Here is a 20,981-nt window from a genome sequence, read left to right on the forward strand (position 1 = left end):
ACTTTATAACAAAAAAGGAACAAGCTGACAAAACAAGGTTACTTATTGCTGGTTTCTGCTAAGTGTGGGAATGCCGTGGATCTTATATATGATGATGTAAATATGTTTTAGGCCAGCAACAGTCTCAGATCTGATTGAAATCTTCAGCCGTATTTAAGCGAGAGGATAATTTTATTTTTGTCATGGCAAGAATCCATTCTGATTGTAGGCGTTGGCCCCTACACGAGCCTACAAAAGATTTCCCCCAATTGCAGATTCAAATATTAAATTAAAACAAATGTGCAAAAAAAAAAAAAGAAACAAACAAACAAATGATCCGCCACCAAAACAAAATCTACGCCTCCACGAAACCACCAGCTTTGGGAAAAACCAGTGTCCATTATTCCACATCATTTTCCTAAACTCTTAAAATAAAAGAACAGATTCACCTTCTTCCCTGACCTATCGCTGTTCCAATGTCCGGAGAGGCCAGTGAAGGAAAGAGAAGCGGCCTAGAAGTGCCTGGGGTGGTCTCCGTGCCCCCTCGTGGGCCACTCCTCATCCACCCACCTGCGCAGAACCTTCTCCACGTCGGCCCTGTGGTAGAGCCGGCAGAGCTCCATCAGCTGGACCACTGTCCTCTGACTGTTCCGGAGCAGGAACTCCAAGGTAGGACTCTGTGGCCTCTGTTCCAGGAAGCACAATTCATCATAGGACATGCCCCATTTGCTGGCAAAATTCCTCCAGTTTTTTACCGTTGGGTGACATGGATCCAGCTTTATCCTGATCACGTCTAATAAGTCCTGATCGTTGAGCAAGTCACTTATGGTGGGGGCCCGGAGAGAGCAGGAGGAACAGGACTTGTCCTTGCTGATCTCTGCAGGAAGAAACCGCACAATCCACATGTCAGCGAGAGGCCTAACACATGCATTCATTTCTTACGTCCCTTATTTTCCTGCTGAATTGTCAACTGTCGAAAGATAACACAGCTTACCCTACAGGGACATATTTCTTTTCTTTTTTTTTTTTTTGTCATTTTTGTGACCGGCCGCACCGCGCTCAGCCAGTGAGCGCACCGGCCATCCTTATATAGGATCCGAACCCGCGGCGAGAGCACTGCTGTGCTCCCAGCACCACACTCTCCCGAGTGCGCCACGGGGTCGGCCCTACAGGGACATATTTCAGAACCCTCATTTCTGTGCATTCACATGATAATGCATTATTCTTTATAAAGCCACATGAAGATGGGCTGCTTTGCTGGAAGCAGTAGTAAGATGTTATAAAGCCAGTTTCCCTTTTCTCCAGGACTCTCCATGTCTTATGGTGTGCATGTGTGACACTGCTGGCTGGAAGGAGGGCTCCGAGGAACAGAGCTCTGTCCACGGACAGATCACCAGTCCAGGGCAGGCAGACATCTGCCAAGCCCACACTTACACACACCTCCAACCTTGCCCCTTCCAAGTCCCCAGTCATCCCTGACAGCTTCTTAACATCAACTCAGTGTATTAGAGTGTAAAGCACTGCAAAATTCTTTAAGAGGTCTTTAAAACAGACAAATGGTGAAGGTTATGGTGACCTTTATGACACATGATATTATAGTGAGTCGGGGCCTTCCCAATTTAGGAAAGTGAAGAATTTGGGCAGAGGGAGTCACTCTGGTGATCATAATAAGGTTGAGACCAGCACGTGTAATTAAAAGGTAATAAAACAAGAGCCATGAAAATTATGCTGATACTCTTTGACCTACTAATGTGACTTCTGTGAATCCAGCCTAAAGAGATCATCTAAAATATGTATATACATGAACATTTTTATTATAGTGTTGTTTACATTATCAATTAAAAAAAACTTAAAAGTTGGGGGATTAGTGAAATAAATTACAGTACTGTACTACTGTGTTATTTAAGTAATTATGAAGACTGTGTAACAACCTAGAAAATGTTTGCAATGTTAAGTAGAAATTGCAAGATATAAAGAATGCATGTCTTCTACGATTTAGAAATACGTGAAAACTCAGCATTGCCATGGAAGGAAAGATACAAAAATAATAATAGCTATTATATCAACACGGCAAGATTATGTTTCTATTTCCCAAACTTTCTCTAGTGGGTGTTAGGTTTCTGTGATAATTCAAACAATGTATTACATTGTGGGCTGGCCAGTTAGTTCACTTGGGAGAGCGAGGTGCTGATAACATCAAGGTCAAGGGTTCCGATCCCCATACCCGCCAGCCATCAAAAAACAAATGAAAAAATTAAAATATAAAATGATGTATTACATGAACAAACAGTGGAGCATCCCTCCTGTTTGCCAGCTTGTGACTATGTCCTGAGCCTAAGCCTTCCTACCTTCTCCGTGATATGTTTCACCAAGTATCTCCTTCCTTTCCCCTTATTTCCAGCTACACTTTTTTTTGAGAGCTAAAAAGCAATTATTTCTTATTATCATATTATTATTTTAAAATTTACACATTGTAATTGTACACACCTATGGGATACGATCTGATATTCTGACACACACATATATATATTGTATAATAATTGGGTGAGGGTAGTTAATGCACCAGTCACCTCATGCACTTATCATTTCTTTGTGGTGGAAACATTCAAACGCCTCTCCTCTAGCTGTTATGTAATATACAAAACGTAACTGTTAACCATCGTCACCCTACTGTGCAATACAACATCAGAACTTATTCCTTCTATCTAATTGTAATTTTGTGCCCATTGGCCAGCCTCTCCCAGTTTTCCCTCCCCAGTCTCTGGTAACCTTCTATTCTCTGCCTTTGTAACATCAACTTTTTATTTTTCTTAGATTCCACATATGAGGTCACGTGGTATTTGTCTTTCTGTGCCCGGTTTACTTAACATAATGTCTTCCAAGTCCATCTATGTTGCTGCAGATGACAGGATTTCATTCTTTTTTATGGCCGAATAGTACTCCACTGTGCATATATACCACATTTAAAAAATCCATTCATCTGTTGCGAGACACTTAGGTTGATTCCATCTCTTGGCTATTGTAAACCACACTGCAATAAACACGGGAGTGCAGGTATCTCTTTGACATACTGACCTCATTCCCCTCAGGTATATACCCAGTAGTGGGATTGCTGGATTAAACAGTAGTTCCATTTCTAACTTTTTGAGGAGCCTCTGTACTGTTTTCCATAATGACTGTATTAGTTCACACTCTACCAACAGTGTACAAGTGTTCTTTTTCTCCGCATCCTCGCCAACGCTTGTTTTCTTTTGTCTTTTTGATAATAACCATTCTAGCTGCAGTGAGGTCGTATCTCATTGCTGTTTCGATTTGCACTTCCCTGATGATTAGTGAGGTTGACCACTTTTTCATATGTCAGTTGGCCATTTGCATGCCTTCTTTTGAGAAGTGTCTATTAAAATCTTTTGCCCATTTCTCAATTGGGTGATTTGGGGGTTTTTTTGCTGTTGAGTTAAGTTCCTTACATATTCTTGATATTAACCCCTTGTCAGATGTATACTTTGCAAATATTTTCTCCCATTCTCCTCACTGTTAACAGTTTCCTTGATGTGCAAAGGCTTTTTAGTTTGATGTAATCTCACTTGTCTATTTTTGCTTTTATTGCTTGTGCTTTTGAAGTCTTATTTAAAAAATCCTGAGTTCTGGTCAAGATGGTGGAATAGACGGTCCCCAGTGTCACTCTCTCTCACAAATCAACCAATTTACAACTATAAAATATAGAAACAGCCAAGCTGTGGCTGCTGGAGCTCAGGAGAAAAGGAGGAGAGACCTATGGAGCTCATGAAGGTGGAAGAAACTACAATGAGAGAAGGAAAAAGCTGCTCGGAGCATTTCAGGCCAAGGCCGCTTTAAGGCTGGAGCTGCTGAGTGCATGGAGCAGGAGCCGGCAGAAGCTGCAGCTGGGCCCTTCAGATGGAGTTACTCAGAGGCGGCAGGGGAGAAGAGGACCTTGGCGGCCCCAGGACAGCAAGACCACTAATAGAGTTCCCATGGACCCACACAGGAGCAAGGAGCCAGAAGAACTGAGAAAAGGGAGCCATTCAGAGGCCAGTGAGTCATCACAAGGGACTGGTGCAGGGCCTGTCCCATGGGAAATGTTTGGAGCACAGGTAGTGGGGGAGACGGGCCCACCAGGAGAACACTGGGACACAGCAAGGACAGTTCATCTGCCCCCCAATCAATACAGGACAACTCAGAGGAGACTGATCAGGAATGCAGAATTGAATGGGGTGCAGTTTGATGAAAAAACTCAGGCCCACATCAGAGTTTCTACAGAACCCAGATCCACTGAGTCTCTGGAGAGTTGGAAGAACCTATAAGGTCAATCGTTAAGCCCTGATCTGCACAAAAAGCCTTCCCTAGGGAAACAGCAGCAAAGCAGCAATTTAGCTCAACCACAGAGCTCAAGTGCTGGTTCCCACAGGAAGTTCCCCCATTTTAGAAGTAAGCAAAGGATAAAAGATTAGTTCCAGCCCAGGCACACCACCAGCACCTTGGGGCCTGCCTGGGAACCGGAGGCTTGGATCTGGGGACGGACCCCACTCCCACTTCTAGACAAACTGTGCCAGCGCCTCAGTATATACTATATAGACCTATATACTACAGACTATATATACTATAGTATATAGTATTTTATATATGTAGTGATGTCAGTTAGTATGATGCCTCCAGCTTTGTTTTTTTCAGGATTTCTTTGGCTACTTGGGGTCTTTTTGGGTTCCATATGAATTTTAGTATTGTTTTTCTATTTCAGTGAAGTATGTCATTGATATTTTGATAGGGATTGCATTAAATCTGTAGATCACTTAGGGTAGAATAGCCATTTTAACAATATTAATTCTTCCAATCCATGAACATGGGATATCTTTCCATTTATTTATGTCCTCTTTAATTTCTTTCTTCAAAGTTTTATAGTTTTCATTGTAGATGTCTTTCACCTCCTTGGTTAAGTTTATCCCTGGCAGTGTATTGCTGTGTTGGAGACCCTGGGCACCAGTTGTATGTGGATGCAGAGAGCCAACTGGCTGTTTGGTGGCTCTCTGAGCTATCAGGCCTGGTGTGGGCACTCAGCTCTGAGGTTGTCTCTCCCAGGGGGTGTTGCACTGCCTGATGAGCTTTTGGGCTGGAAACAGGTGAGCCTGAGTGCAGGGTTAGGGGGCTCAAGCAGCTCTGTGAAGGTCTGTCACAGGAGTGGGTGCCACTGGCTGGGCAGGAGCTGGCATGCGCAGGGTTAGTAGGGCCAAGTGGCTCTATGGAGGCCTGCCTGAGGATGCAGAGCCACCACCCAATCTGCTGTCCATCAGGGAGCAGGTGTGCACAGGTGCAGCAGGGATCATTAGCTCTGTGGAGGTGGAGCTGCTCTCCAACCCACTGTCCAGCAGGCATCAGGCATGCACCAGTGCAGCAGAGCCTGGCAGTCCTGTGGAGGGCTGCTGGATCAGCAATCAAGTCTGTAGCAAGCCTGCAAGGGTGTAGAAAGCCCCAGCAGCTTTGTAATGGCCCACCAGTGGGAGGCAAGGCCACTGCTCCATTCACTGTCAGGCAAGGAGCAGGCCTGTACTAGAGCAGCCAGGCCCGGCAGCTCTGTAGAGGGCTGCTAGATTAGCTGTTGGGCCTGGAGAACACCTGCCAGTGTGTACATAGCCAGGTCCACAGCTCTGTAGAGGTCTGTCATCGGAAAGCAGAGCCACTGCCTAATCTGCAGTTGGTCAGGGAGCAGGTATACACAGGCGCAGCAGGCCCCAGCAGCTCTGTGAAGGGCTGTCGGGGGAGGTGGAGCTACCAGTGGGCTGGGTATCGGCTGGCATGGGCACCCGTAGGCTCAGCAGACCCATTGGATGCGCAGGGTGGGTGCACACAAATGCAATGGATCACTGCTTATTGGCGGCTTTCCCACCGAACAGGCCTGCCTGCTCATCTTAGGGGACAGGAGATGCCACATGGGTTCAGATGCTGGCGTCTTGGTATTTCTGTCTGGCCTCGGCTCCAGGCAGCTGGGGTCTTGGTTCTGCCGGAGCCCATGTGAATGTGGTAGGATGTAGGTGTGGCCTCAGGATGAAGGGAGTCAGTTTCACGGGTCTGGGTCAGGCCTCACTCCAGTCGTGGGTTCAGTTTTAAGGGCACTGTGCTGTAGTCACTTAGGCTGGGAGGCTGGGGTTTGCTCTCCGTGGGCTTCTACCACGAGGCCATGCAACTGCACAAACTCAGCTGCTCTCCACTGGGTTTGGGGCCTGTGAGGACTGGGGACTCTCCTGTGGCAGGGATTGCCGGTGTCTGTGGCAGCAGTGGAAACAGCTGGGATTTTTCCAACTTACCTTCTCTCCACATGACTCCAAGCCAGTCTTTGCAGCGAGTCAGAGGCTGGATGCCTGCTCTGCTCTCTATAGTGCTATCTCCATCTTCCATGCTCTGCAAGGATTGTGTCCCTCCCCTGGTGCTCCTCGGCGTACTTCTTCAGTCATTCCAGTCAAAATATAGTTGTTTGTTGTTTTGGTCTCTTTGGGGGGGGGGAGGAGTGCCAGCCAACCCCAGCCGGCCACTTTGTTCCACCTCCGTCTTCACTACTGATTCTCTCTCCTTTACCTACAAATCTGTACACGTGTCCCCTCTCCAAAAAAAAATAAGAACCTCACACTACCCACCTCTGCTTTTACAACTTGCGGGTGCCACGTTCTCGGTCTCTTGTTCTATTCACTGTTAACCTTCTAGAAGGAGGATTCAAAGCCTGCTGCCTCCAGTGCCTCTCTATATTCTTAATGCCATTGTCTTTGGCTTCAGGGAGCACCTGACCCAGCCTAGTGCCCATCAAACCTTGTGGAGACTGGACCCAGTTTCCTGCACCCCAGCTGCTGGCTAGAGTCCAGTTCTGGGAAAAAATCCAGAACAGGGAAGCAGAGCCCCACCTGATTCTGGGGAGCACCTGCACCTGCTGTTGCTGACGCTCCCATCACACGGGCTCTCCTGGGTTAGGGTTAGGGTTAGGGTTAGGGTTCGGCCGCCTCTGCAGCCAGGCCCCAGACTCCTTTGCCCCTTGGACAGTGCACACTGCACTGCAGCCTGCATCCTCTCTGAGAGTTCCTTCTGACAACCAAGCCTGGTGTCCCCAGGTCCACCCCCATCACGTTTACTGGATGAGTGGGTGAACGCACGAGTGAGTAAATGAATGATTAGCTCCCCTGCTCTCTTGGGCTCCACAACTGACTGCTGGAAGCTCCTCTCGATGTCCAGATGACATCTCTGACTTGATGCACCAAAACAGAACTTAAAATGTCTCCCCTGTGCACTAAAAACACCTGGACCCCCTATTTACACTTACAGTCCCCTGAAGTCCTTACAGACTTTTTCACTGTATCCGTCCAGTTGCCAAGTCCCAACGTTCCAATCCAAGCTCCCAATATCTCATTTCCCATGACTTCCTTAAACATAACCTGTGCACTGGCCAAACTGGATTACCCAATTCCCTGAACAGACAACCTGCGTTTTTGAAAAGTTCAATTAAAAAAAATAAAACAAAAAATAACCTCAGTGTAGAAAATTTGGAAAATATATACGATTATGGATTTTGGATAAACTATTGAACAGTTTGGGTTTTCCCAAATATTCATAACTATGAATGAGGATGTGTAGACCTTTCATATAAATTTTTGGTCATATCGTTAAATCATCTTCCTGTAATACGACGATTAGGTCAAAAGTATGAGCATTCCCAGACTATCAATGCATGTGCTCTAATCCCTCTCCTGACATAAAGGTTGCACCAGTGCACACTCCAGCCAGAGCACAGTGATGGTGTGAATCTCATGTCACCTTTGCCATCACCAAGTCTTAGTTTCATAAATCTTTGTCAATTTCCTCTGCCAAAAAATTATGCCTTCCATGTTTCTACCTCCACGCCTTTTCTGGTATTTCCTTTATGATCAGAACACCTTTTCTCCCCCTCTCATTAAACTTCCTCTACTGAACTTCACCCACCCTATAAAACCCACCTCAGGTTCGCCCCGTTCCATGAAACCTTCCCAGCCCCTGCTCGGAAAGCCTGGAATTCCCACATCACTTTATTTGCATTTCCTGACCCCACTTTGCACTGAGATATTCTCTATGATTTTCTTGTTCCTTGTGACATCTTAAATTCCTGCAAACAGATCTGTATTCCTCTGCTGTGTGTTCCACACCTTAGAGTGTACAAACGTTGAATTACCTTTCTATGTAAAATAAGGAGAGTTGTTCTTTAATATAAAGAAATAAGAACTTAGCTGCATGGTGGGACAGAAGTTTAGCTATGAAAAAAAGAACTTTCTAATGATAAAGGTGGTTTCTCACTAGAACAGGGGCATGAAAAGAAATTCTAGAATTTTCTTTGCCCTTGTTTAAAGATAGGGTCAAGTTAATAATATTCGGTCAAGTGGAAAAGAAAGCAGGTTAGCAAAGAGTATATATATATATCCCAGTTTTTACAAAACAAAAAATGTAGTCATTTATACCCATATAAATTATGCACACACATTCACCAGCAGGAGAAAAGTCTGGAAGAACGTATAATAAAACTGTTAATAGTGGCTAATTCGGAGTGGTGAGAACTCAGGCAACTAATTTTTTTTTCTTTTGCTTACAGATATTTCCCAATTTTCTATAATTGTTGTGTTTATTTGGATACTTTAAAATATATCTTTTAAATGTCATAGAAAAATAAAGTAGGATTTGAACCTCTAAGCCCAGAGTTATATGGGACAGTGTCTAAAGGTGTCTTTCTAGTCTTGCCCTTATAAGATTCATTGTTGGCAATATTTTCTCATTCGGTGTGAAAAAGAATACAGACATCAGTGAGGTTTCTGGAAAGCTCCTTTACACCTAGAATGTGAGAAGCTTTTACTTCTTTGAATAATCACATTGACCATTATCAGTTTATTTTATCTACTGTGGTTTTCTTTTTGTGTTTTCAGTGACCCAAAAGACACACATTTGCTGAACTGGATTCTGCATGGACTGCCAACACGAGTGAATTTAAAGCTGCCTTCTAGAATCACACACTGTAATTAGATCTCTGGAAAACTTAAACAGGGTGAAGACTTTTTTTTTCTATCAAATACGTTTTGTCCTGACATACTTTATTTTTTTAGAGCTTAAATTTTTTTTTTATTTAAACAAATAAAACAAAAAAAAATTTTTTTTTTTTGGCTGCAAAACAAGTCTTAATACTCCTGCCATGCTTTAAATAATTTTCGTGTATGATTGTACATGAAAGGGTAAACGGGGTGTGCCCTTAGGGGAGGGAAAGAAACACTTAGGACCAAAGAAATCTTCATCAGAAATAGGGGGAAATTGAGATGATTATTTGATGCACCTCAAACGATAAACACAGGGTTGCTGTACAGTAGAAATTCAAAAACGGTTTGCTAAATGCACAAATAAATGAGACCTGTGCTTTCTCCTTGGGAAATGAGGGAGATTCATTATTGTTGTTTAATGAATCTCTGTACCTAAAGAGAGAACTTATATATACATAGTAAAGGACAAAGAGTAGAGCTGGTACCTGCTGGTGGGAAATAGCAGCAGGTATTAAAAAAAAACTTATATATATATAGTAAAGGACAAAGAGTAGAGCTGTTACCTGCTGGTGGGAAATAGTAGCAGGTATTAAAAAAAAAAAAACTTATATATATATAGTAAAGGACAAAGAGTAGAGCTGGTACCTGCTGGTGGGAAATAGTACAAAATTGTTCTTAAAAAAAAGAAAAAAGATGGATCAATTGTACCTTTGGGGAGGAAAGGAGAGGCGAGGAGAAAAAGTTAATTGTATATAAAAACTCTTAGATTCTCTAATGATCAGGGTCCTCATGTTTTAGCCATCAATCTGTTTATTTTCCACTGATGCAAAGCAAGAACGGAGCACACCCTTAATTTACGACTTATTTTAGAGGCCAAAGCCCCAGGACGATCCTCTCTGTAAGTCTACACTTTGAGTACTGGCTCACACTAAGGAAGGTTTGGTCAGGGAAGGAAGGGCCAGGTTTCTTATCACCGCAGTCACTGCCACTTATTGAGTGCCACAGGAATCAGCCCTGCGCTGAGTCCTTGACACTCAGAATCCTGAATCACCCTGATCTGGGTCTGATGGGATAGGACTCATTAAGTCCCAGTATGCAGCTTCCTGGAGGCCCAGCTTCTCAGGGTATTTCTCATCTATGAACTTCAGATTGCTCACTGATAAAGTCTCCACTGTCTCTAGCCCATGGACTAAGTAAGAGAAATAATGAGAAAGCATTTTTGTCAAGTCTTATGCAAATGTTATTTAAAGATGTCAGGTTTTCAATTTATTATTTGAAGGAGACAGGGGAAAAAAAGAGGCCCCGGTGGTCTCCTCTGCTGCCTCTCGGGGTCCACACCTGTCTATGGAACACCACGCTCGGCCTGCCTCAGGGCCTTTGCACCGACCACTTCCTCTCCAGGCCTCCTCCTCATTCAGACCTCCACACGGCCAGCTCCTGTGTAGCCTTCAGGCCTTCGTGCCCTTTCTTAGCTAAAGTGGCACCTCCCCTGCCAGGCACAACCTCAGCACCCTTGTTTCTTTTCCTCAAGGCACCTACCACCAAAGGAAATTCCTTATTTGTTTTGTGTGTCTTATCTGTCTCTCCCAACCAGAATGTACACTCCCACCAAGAGTAAAGGACTTTGCTGTCTGGTGTCCCTGCTCCATGCTAGGCACATGGCAGCAGGTGCATAATATTTAGTAAATACACCAAATGAATAGAGTGTGACATAAAGAAATGGTCAAAAGAGAAACTTCTGGGCAGCCCATGAAGAACTATCTAGAAATTTTCACGTCAACTGACCCTTTTTTTAGTGCTAGCTGAGCATATACGAGGCAGAAGCAAGATTGGGGTTGCTATGGAGACGGAGCACACTGTGGCCCACAGAGATTAACAGCATGAGCTCCGGATGCAGCTGACCCCATGCAGATGCACTACTTGGATCAGTTACTAAGCTCACTAAGCCGAGTCTCACTCTCTGAATAGGGATCATGACACCCGTCTCACAAGGTGGCTGGGAAGAGTCCATGACATGATCCATTTAAGCCCCATCCTAGCGTGTTGTAAGCTCCTACCATCAAATAGCCCACAGGGGGAGAGTTGTTAACCCACAGCCTTTATAAAAGCACTGGTTCTCAACCTTGGCCACTGGATAGATCCTTCTCGGTGAATCAGAATCCTGATGTCTGGCCCCAGCCTCTGAGATCCTTATTTAATTTATCTAGACAGGACATGGGAATTTTTAAAAGCTCCCCCTGGGACCTCTCATGTGCAGCCAGAGTTGAAAACCACTGCCTTCAGGACATCTACAGAATAAGTCATTCATCAGGAGCTCCTGCCGAAATTAGGTTTTGGAACGACAGCCACTTCTCTTTGAGGGATACCACGTCCGTAGAGTGCTTAAAAGTCCTCAGATGAATGGATTTTCCTATGGGGTATTTTCTCCTCACTTTTTTACTCTTCAGCTTTTCTCACACATACATTTTTACATCACACTTTAAAGAAGGGTTCAGGAGTCAAGCATGTTCATCGACAGGATATACTGATGTCATTTAAGACACCTGTAAGAAACAGATAAGGTCCAGTGGTGCCATTTCTAACTCTTAAGTTTGAAGCTGGCAAGGTTATAAAATACCAGTCAATTAACAGTTAATTGTGAACTGGAACAAGATTCAGAATTCACAAAGGTCGTGATTAGTTGAGCCCAGAAATGGCTCCAGGCAGGCTGTTGGCAGTGGATCACAGATTGACTTAATGTGTCTCCCTGCAGGGGAGGTGTCCTTTTATCCTGCACCCAAGTGTCCCTCCCTCCCCCGCTGCCCACCACCACCATCAACTCTCAGACCCTAGTGATGTTCCCCAGAAGAACTAGGTCTTGAGTTAGTTCAAAACAATTAAAGACTAAACATTTTATATGGGCAACCTTAGAGACAGCAAAGTATCGTGGTTCTAAAATAAAATAACTCTATCCCAGGTGTCTACAAATGATCAGATTTAGGGCCTGCAAAATCCAAACAAGTGTGAAAGGAGAGACACGTACTTCTGCAGTTATGTTTATTAAGGGTGTCAATTCATGCTTTTGTCTGTGTGTGGTTTCCAGTATGGTTGGAAAGAAACATATTTAAAATGCCAGTTTCTGGCTTTGATAAGTCATTGAATTGGGATGCACACAGAGCATTATTCATCAGAAGTGGTTATATGCTTTGAGCTGGAAAGCGATGAAGAATTATTTTTATCTACTGAGAAACTGACCCAAGGGCTTTTGGTGGGTGTTTGATCTTCTAACCAAAGGAAAAAACAACATGACTTCATTTTCTCTCTGTAAAACACCCTTTTAAGGAGACGTCAATTTGGCAGCCACACCGGGGAGTCTAACTGACAAATTAGGTTGATCCAGGCAGGGAAATCATGCCGGCCTTCAATTTTGTCTTCAAACAAAATTGGAGGGTAGAAGACACAGGAAAAAAAGAATCCAGCTGTTACATACAGGAGGACCCAGGTTAAAATCAAGCATAGAGTTTTAGGGGGATTTGAATCATATGATTCTGCAGTGATGTGACACAAACGTGTTAACACAGTGTGACTTTATAGACCCTAATATGAAAAAAAAGAAAATCCCATTTTACATCCATCTGGATGGGGAAGTTAGTTTTAGATTTAGGCAAGTGCTATTGAATTATGCGAGGTCAACAGAAAGTCATCTTTGAAAAACTGGTGGCAGGTGCAAAGGTGTCAGAGAACATGTCATCACCACCACTAGATGGGAGTGCCAGAACCAGGGTGTCCTTTGATTATTTCTTCAGTTTTTAAATATGCAACTGATGCTTCAATTTATTGGGTACATTGGGGAAATGAGATCTCCCAATTTGGGACATTATTTATGTATATGTGTATGTATGTGTACACACGCACACAGCTCGCCAAGTATGTTTGTTTTCTGGAGGTGGTGGATTCTTTTGTGCATTTTTCTTTCTTTCTTTCTTTCTTTCTTTCTTTCTTTCTTTCTTTCTTTCTTTCTTTCTTTCTTTCTTTCTTTCTTTCTTTCTTTCTTTCTCTCTGTCTCTGTCTCTCTCTCTCTCTCTCTCTTTCTTTCTTTTAAAGATGACTGGTAAGGGGATCTTAACACTTGACTTGGTGTTGTCAGCACCACGCTCTCCCAAATGAGCTAACCGGCCATCCCTACATGGGATCCGAACCCGTGGCCTTGGTGTTATCAGCACCGCACTCTCCCAAGTGAGCCACAGGCCGGCCCTTTTTGTGCATTTTTTCTCTTTCCTGGATTCCAAACCGGCAGCTGCCATTCCTCATTCCTGTCCAGTCCCTCCTTTCACGGCAGGCTCTGCACCCTCGCTTCGTGGCTTATTTTAACCAGCTGGAGACTGAATCTCAGATGACTATGGTTTTCAAAGGCCAAGGATTAAATAAAAGCCAGACTCTGAGTTAAGTTCTGGGAAAGGTATTTCAGCAGCTCAAAGGTGGACTTTGGGGGGACTCAGGGGTGGACTTTGGATCTGCTCCAGCTTAAGACCCTGTCTGAGAGACTGCAAGTCTGAACTTGACCCTCCTGGAGGACACTTGGGCTTCAATGTCTGTGCTGCACGGAGGCGGCCGGGCATGGTTCCTGGGTGCTGGCTCAGGGCCTTGAATCCCACTTACTCCTTTTTATTTTATTTTCTTGAAACATAATTGATTGTATACATCTGGAGGTACAGCGTTGAATATCAGTATCTGTGTGCAATATGTGATGCTCAAATCAGGATAATAAGTATATTCAACATTACACAATGCCATCATTTTTGTGTGTGACCAAGGGACACCTCCCCCACCGCAACTCTCTGGTGAAGAAACCAGCAGGACCTACCCACAGGGCTGTCATGAGCATCTCACACTTCCGCAGTGTTCAGAAGAGTGCCTGGTACACGGTTCGTGCCCAATGAGTGTTTGTAAATTAAGCAGAGATAAATCTCACTCAAGCTGCTACCCTAATTCAAAGGTAAAACATATGAATCTGCTCCTGCCTGTTGCTCATCTGAGAGCAAAGCCAGTTAAGTCAATTATCTCTCAACGATTTGTTTATGGAAAACAAAACACCCGAATGCTCTCATGAGCCAAGCACCACACGAGGTGCTGAAAATACTGGCCCAAGCGGCACAACTTCTGCTAAGACAGCCCTGCACAGTCCTGGACATGCCAGCATTTGCCCCGCTATTGTAAAGTTTATTCTCTTTGAAACTCTTCTCTCTCATGGTGACACAAGTAAAAATATTTGGAGACAACCCGAAGCTTGCTTAAAGTTGATCTATTCATTAATAATGCACCTAACTCCTAAGAGTCCTTGATGGGCTTATAAATATTCCTAAATACATTTCTACTCTAGTCATTTTTATTTTACTTACCATGTCACAGTAATGTGTGGGATGTTCATCTTTCAAAAGTTTAAATATAGATTTTTTTTTTTTTTATTACGAAAGAGATACGTGCTTGCCACAGAACATCTGAAAATTCAGATGTGCCTATGGAAAAAATCCATGCTCCCAGTACCCAGGCCAATCCCAGTTAACCTTCTAGAGATCTCCTTGGTTATTTTACCATGATCATGGGTTATGTATGATTTGTATTTACAGATGAAATGGGAGGGGGGTCTGATACCTACTCATGTTAGAAATTTTAGAAATATAAGATAGCAGGAAGAAAATTAAAATCGCCTCTGCCTGTGTGCAGAGATGTGCTGCACTCCCCAACCTCCTCCAGCTGGGGCTTCTAATCTGAGCCTGTGTCTGCTACAGCATTTGCAGAAGAGAGATTCCTATCAGCCAGGGGCCCAGGCCTCTAGTTGGGCATGGGTGTGGTCCACAGAAAGCAAGTCCCCATGGGGTGTCCTGATGGGTCCCTGGGCACTGGGCCTGTCCGATAAAGCCCAGTGGCAAGGATCTACCTGAAACTCATCTGGCCCAATCTCCTCCTCAGCTTCTCTTATCACAGCTCCATGGGGGCCAGACCAGAGCCAGAGCCCCAGCTCATGCCTCCCAGAGCTGTCCTTTTGCTGCAGGGCCTCCTGAGAGAGGCTGGCACATGGGGGTCGGGGGGAGGTCCTTAATAAAAATCTGTTGAATGAAAGAAAAATCACCTAGAATCTCACCACCCAGAGATAACTGCTTCTAACATGTTGGTGTATTTTCTAACATCATGTTTCTAAGGGAAAAAATAGCTGAGTACACACCGCATGTTCTGATTTTCAGCCCGGTTCCTCGGGCTGACCAGAGCTGTCCCTGAGGGTTTTATGGGGCCCCCACCCCCCTTAAAAAAGAAAGATGGAAACAAAACTTGGATGACTCAGGTCATTCCATACGTGTTTTAAAAGACATAGAAAATGTTGGGTTTTTTTTTTTATTGTTATTTTGGTAGTTTTTTAGTGCTCGCTCCGTAACTTCCCCATGATTCATGAATAAGAAACCTTTAACATTGCCCCAGTGTCTGTCTTATGACCAAAACAGGGGAGGGTAGAGAAATAAACCTCAACGTTGCTTTGGTTAAACACACTAAATACAGAAAAGGAGTGGGGTGGGAATAACCTACGGTCAGGTGCCCGAGGGACGGGGACGGAGTGGGGACAGAGATGGCCCTGCCAGCCCTGCCCACCCAGGCCTGGTCTGCCCAAGTCCCAGGGTGACCACTGTCTTCCATCCGGCAACAGTGACATCCACCAAGATCGCAGCTCTCAGCACTCGGAGGGAGGGAGGGAGGGACAGGGGACCCACTGGGGCCTGACCCCAGCCCAATCCTAAACCTGCCCCATTCAGAACCCTGCTGTGCCCGGACATGCAAAGCTCAGAGAAAATACTCTCGGGAGGCTTTTGTGAAATTGTGTGAGACATGGCTTTCCTTGCTCTATGCTGTGAGACAGATTTTAAAAGTTAATGATAAACGTGTTCTCAAATGATCTTCAGTTGAGCCACGCTAGCTATCACGGCGGCCCAGAAATCTTTAGAGTCAATCATTTACCTGAAAGGGGATCTCCAGTACTGTCTGCAAAATCATTTTCTTCTCCCTAAAAACCAAAAAGCAACCTTCATTAAAATCATACCCATATGCAAATGGAGATATTATCAATTTTCCAGTTTCATTCAATTTCTACCAAAACCTTCTGGTGGGGGGGGCTGGACCTCAAGAATGGTATTTCAATGGGTGGTGAGCCGTGCATTTCCCTCTAGAATATAAGCTCCTTGAGGGCAGGGGCTTTGGTTTGTTAGCTCCCTGTGCTGGGTCCCCATGCCAGAACAGTACCCGCCACACAGCAGATGTCCAGTAAACATTTGTTAAATGCATTAGTGTCCCTACTTTTAAAAATAAAAAATGGATCAAGCACAGGACAACGTGCTATTGTATCATTTTTATTTTACACGGTGGGTTATGTTTCTTATTTTATTTCCTATCTGCTTTTTGCTGGGCTTGTCAGTCTAGGTTACAATTCTTTCCCTATGTATTTTACTTATTTATTTAAGCATATATTGCAAAACAGCTAAAACAAACTGTAAAGAGCAGTGTCCAAATTTCTTGAGAGGTCATTGTGTTTCTGCTTATCTGACTAGGGCTCTATTTTTACCACCAAACTATGGTATATATGATATAAGGGACTTATTTACTCTGATCTTCTTGGGGTGTGTGTGCATGTGTGTGTGTGTGTGTGTGTGTGTGTTTCCCATGAAATCAGCAGAGGAGACCAGTCCTAGCACAGCTTTGTTCATGCTTACTCCATTTGCAAACAACTAAAGTCTCTCTCATCAGCTAATGCCATCCCTCCATCACGGTAGTGCACTGGAGATGAGTTAATTTTTTTTCACATAGGAGCATTCCTATGTCTTACCCGCTAGATTTTTCCTTACTCAGGAGTCTATATGTGTATGTGTGTGAGAGAGAGAGACAGAGACAGAAAGACAGAGTATGCATGTGAGAGTTATAGGAAATCTCAGAAGGAACAGACATCTCTGCCTATGCTACCGTTGACTTCTACAAGGCTAAACCCAGCAGCCCCCTCCTAGGTAGGGCCACGTCTCATCACTGCAGAGGTCACGTGCAGGCCTGTCTCTTCACATCTGCAAAGCTCCAGCAGGATCGGGCAGGTCTGTACGTTCTTTTGTCAACACAGACTTGGTTCTGCTCCCTGAGTTGGAAACTTGGGCTGGGGAAACAGAAACAGGAATTTCGGGTAGTGTCAAGAGACACAAATGTTAGAACTTGACAGATTTCGGGGTATTTGAGGTCCCTGCTAAAACGTGAACTTTTCTACAAGTAAAGCCATGTTACGTGAGGTATTAGACTTGACTGCTCATAATCTGGAGAAAATTTTACTAAAGTCCATGGACAGGGGGCATAATTCAGAATGACTCCTGAAGGCTGATGAAGACAGAGGTTAGATTATTATCTACGACCTCTTGGCTCTGATTATGAGGCTGTGCTACTTTTTTAAGAGTAAAATCCCCAAAGACTAATTTTTGTGGTTTTTATGGTCTTACTGAAGCCACACACACGCCTTTATTCAATGCCTATGTGTTGAGCAGTTAATGGGTACAAGCCCCACACTAGAACCTTCACGCAAAGATAAAAGGGCCTGCACCCTTGACCCAAGACCTGCCCTCAGATACGCTGGGGACACAGGGACCATGTGAATAACTAAAATGCAGAGGATGGTGATTTCCAACAGGGAGGTACAGATAAAGTCAGAGGAGAGAGGCTTCTTCCAACACGAATCCTGGACGCAGATGTCTGAGATGGGCCCTGCTGGGGATCTGGGGAACGGGGATTTGGGAGGAAGGGGCATTTTGCCAGAGGCCCTTATGAGCTGGCAAGGACCTGGGAAAGCTCGGGGCCCCTCTGGGCCGTTCTGTCTTAGGCAAAGGCAACCAGAGGGGCAAGAAGGGAAAGAGACAGGAAATAGACGGAGGCCTGTCCCAGGCGTGGACTTCATTTCACAGACAGTGGGGAGCCACTAAGGGGCTCTTGTCAGAAGCAGAGGGACATCCTCAGAGATGTCCAGGAGCAGGAAATAGCTGCGGAGGGCAGGACACATGGGGTCGGGGATGGTGTGGAGGCCAGGTGACAGGCAGGGGAGGCAGGACTGACTCAAAGGCAATGAGACTCCACACAGCTCATTTGGGAGCAGAAGGGATACAGCAAGTGTCACTCTGGAGGTAAAGTCACTAGAGGATGAGGGAAGGGAGGTAAAATGAAGAGCCGGTCCTGAAGACGTGACAGATACGACGATAAGGTCACGGTCAACGAGCTTGAACTGAAAATGTGGGACTAGTCCCTCGGGGAGGCCAGGGTGGGGGATGGAAACGTGGGTGCTGAAGTGGTTATGAGAGAGAGATCCGCAGGGCAGAGCCAGCCATGAGGCCACAACTGCCACGAGGACCCAAACGCCTACGCTTCGGTGGCAGAGGAAGGGATGAGAGAGAAAGCAGGGGACAGAGGTCAGAGAGGAGGTGGCGGCATCACACGCTGCAGGAAGGTCACAGGCTCCAAGGGCCACGTGAGTACAAGATCCGGCAAGCAGAGGAACAGTGACTGTGAAAGCAGCTGTAGCACAGAGGTGGCCGTGAAAGCTGGCTTCTACCCACGGAGGTGGCTCGAGGACACCAGGTGGCTGTGTCAGCCTGGAGCGCTGCCCTGGCCAGCCCTGGAGTCCGGGGTCTGTTCCCTTGTCGTAAGGCCTCTGCTCAGATGTCGCTTCCTCTAGGGCACCTTCTCCAAACCCCCAGCCTGGGGTCTGTGCCCTAGGTGTCCCCGTGGCATCCTGTCTGCCTGTGCCACCCCACAGGGCACTTGTTCCACGGGGTCTGGAGTCTCTTCCACACTGAACAATAGACTGGGGGGTGAGGGACCTCGTCCATGCTGTGCTCTGGGATCAGCACGTGCCTGGGACAGAGCTGACACCACACGTCTGTGGGACACAGGCAGGCGGGAGGGAGGGCTGAGGACTTGAACTCAGAGTGGAGTCCACGTCATCCAGGCACAGGCTGCCCTTCCATGGCTGCTCAGGCCACCAGACTTGCTGGAAACTGCTCAGTGTTGCTGGCAGAGAAGCTCCAGACCTCATCGTTCAAGTTGCCTGACCGCAGCTGGGTCCCACTGCTCCCCGATCATCTCAGCTTCCCCTCCAGTGCTCCTCGCCAGGGCCCCCCTGGTCCTGCGCCAACCTTTTCCACTCTGCTGATCCCACCCACCCACCTGTCCCTCCCTCCCTTTTGGTCTCAGGGCCATGCACCCCTCTGTCCCTCCTTCCCTTGCATGTCCACCTCTGTCCCTCCAGGTGACACTTCCCCAGGCCTTGAAGTACCTACACATCTCCCCAATTCTAAGCCAACCCTTGAAATGAAACCCCCATGCCACCCTTGAGTTGGTTTGTGACCCTTAACTGGGTTAGTTCACTTCATTCTCCAGATGCCCAGGAGTTGAGAACTACCAGGTGCAAGTGACAGACGCACTGGAGATTTCCTCCAGACGCCTGGCTTTAATTCCGAGGGAGGCCCAGCACAAGCGCTGGTTTTGTGGGAGATGGCAGTTTCTGGGTGCAGCTGAGCCAAACCCCACCAAAAACAACCACCACGGTGTGTGTAAGACATCAGTTTACAAAAACGGTGGCTGCTAAGTGAACAAAGGAATTAAAGTTTCAGTTTATGCAAAATCTTCCAGGGCACAAGGGTAGGAAACGTGGAGCAATTTTTTTTTTTTTTTTTTTTGTCATTTTTCCGTGACCGGCACTCAGCCAGTGAGTGCACCAGTGATTCTTATATAGGATCCGAACCCGCGGCGGGAGCGTTGCCGCGCACCCAGCGCAGCACTCTACCGAGTGCGCCACGGGCTCGGCCCACGTGGAGCAATTTTTAAAGTGGCTTAAAAGCCTTCTGTTTGGAAAGGAAGAAAGAATCACGGTATTTTAAATGAACTGGCAGCATCCAGCTGCATTTCACTGTCCTTTCCCCTTCTTTTTAAACTTCGACACCGATCGCCACACATGCCTGAATATAAGATGAAGAAATTTTAACAATTATCCTTGAGGAAAGAGGAAATTTCCTTAAATCCAAGTTCTTATAAATTCTCTCCCTTTACAGGGCACTCCTTGACATACTACTTTGAACAACAAAGTTACTTTAGTGGAAAATACACGTGTGGGCTTCACTGAACTGGGAAGAAAAAGGAGGCAAAACAATTAAACGCAGATTTAGTGATGTTTCCTGGGCCGGGGGGTATGATCTTGATTTAAAATAATAACAGAACAGGGCCGGCCCGTGGCTCACTTGGGAGAGTGTGGTGCTGACAACACCAAGGCCACGGGTTCGGATCCTATATAGGGATGGCCAGTTGGTTCACTGGCTGAGCGTGATGTTGAGAACACCAAGCCAAGGGCTGAGATCCCCTTACTGGTCATCTTTTAAAATAATAATAATAATAACAGATCAAAGCCCTGCCCTAGTACTATTATATATTATATGGTTGGGATCCAGTTTCTGGATACAGCATCACCCACTGATTCAAAAATGCTCTATCCCACTACCTCACGCACATTCCAATGCTATCGAAAGACCAAACAAAACCCAGTAAATAAAACGTGTTGATGAGCACGCAGAGGAATTGAAACCTGTTTACACTGCTGATGGGTATGTAAAATGGTGCTGTGGAAAACAGGTAGGGGTTCCTCAAAAACTTCAATGTAGAATGAGCATATCATCCAGCAATTCCACTCCTGGGTATATCTCCAAAAGAAGTGAATGCTGGGTCTTGAAAACATATTTTCACACCCACGTTCATAGCAGCATTATTGATGGAAACTGAAAGGTGGAAGCAACTCAGGTGTCCATCAATGAATGAATGAACTAAAAATATGTGGTCTATCCATACAATGAAATATTATTCAGCCTTAAAAAGGGGAAATTCTGACACGTATACAAAATGGGGGTTTTCTTTAGCCTGTTT

General features: G+C 45.4%; 1 protein-coding gene across 1 annotated transcript in view; it reads right to left on the reverse strand.

The window, feature by feature from the left end:
- Positions 1-491: 491 nt before the first annotated feature.
- The window catches only part of EDARADD (EDAR associated via death domain), a 41,325-nt gene continuing 20,835 nt past the window's right edge, over positions 492-20,981 (reverse strand). Inside the window, exons 2-3 of the mRNA XM_063082912.1 lie at positions 16,011-16,056; positions 492-856 (exon numbers count right to left, since the gene is read on the reverse strand). Coding sequence (XP_062938982.1) covers positions 492-856; positions 16,011-16,056 — 411 coding nt within the window. The remainder of the gene's footprint in view (positions 857-16,010; positions 16,057-20,981) is intronic.

This window comes from Cynocephalus volans, chromosome 18, assembly GCF_027409185.1.
Source record: "Cynocephalus volans isolate mCynVol1 chromosome 18, mCynVol1.pri, whole genome shotgun sequence".
Lineage (NCBI taxonomy): Eukaryota > Metazoa > Chordata > Mammalia > Dermoptera > Cynocephalidae > Cynocephalus > Cynocephalus volans.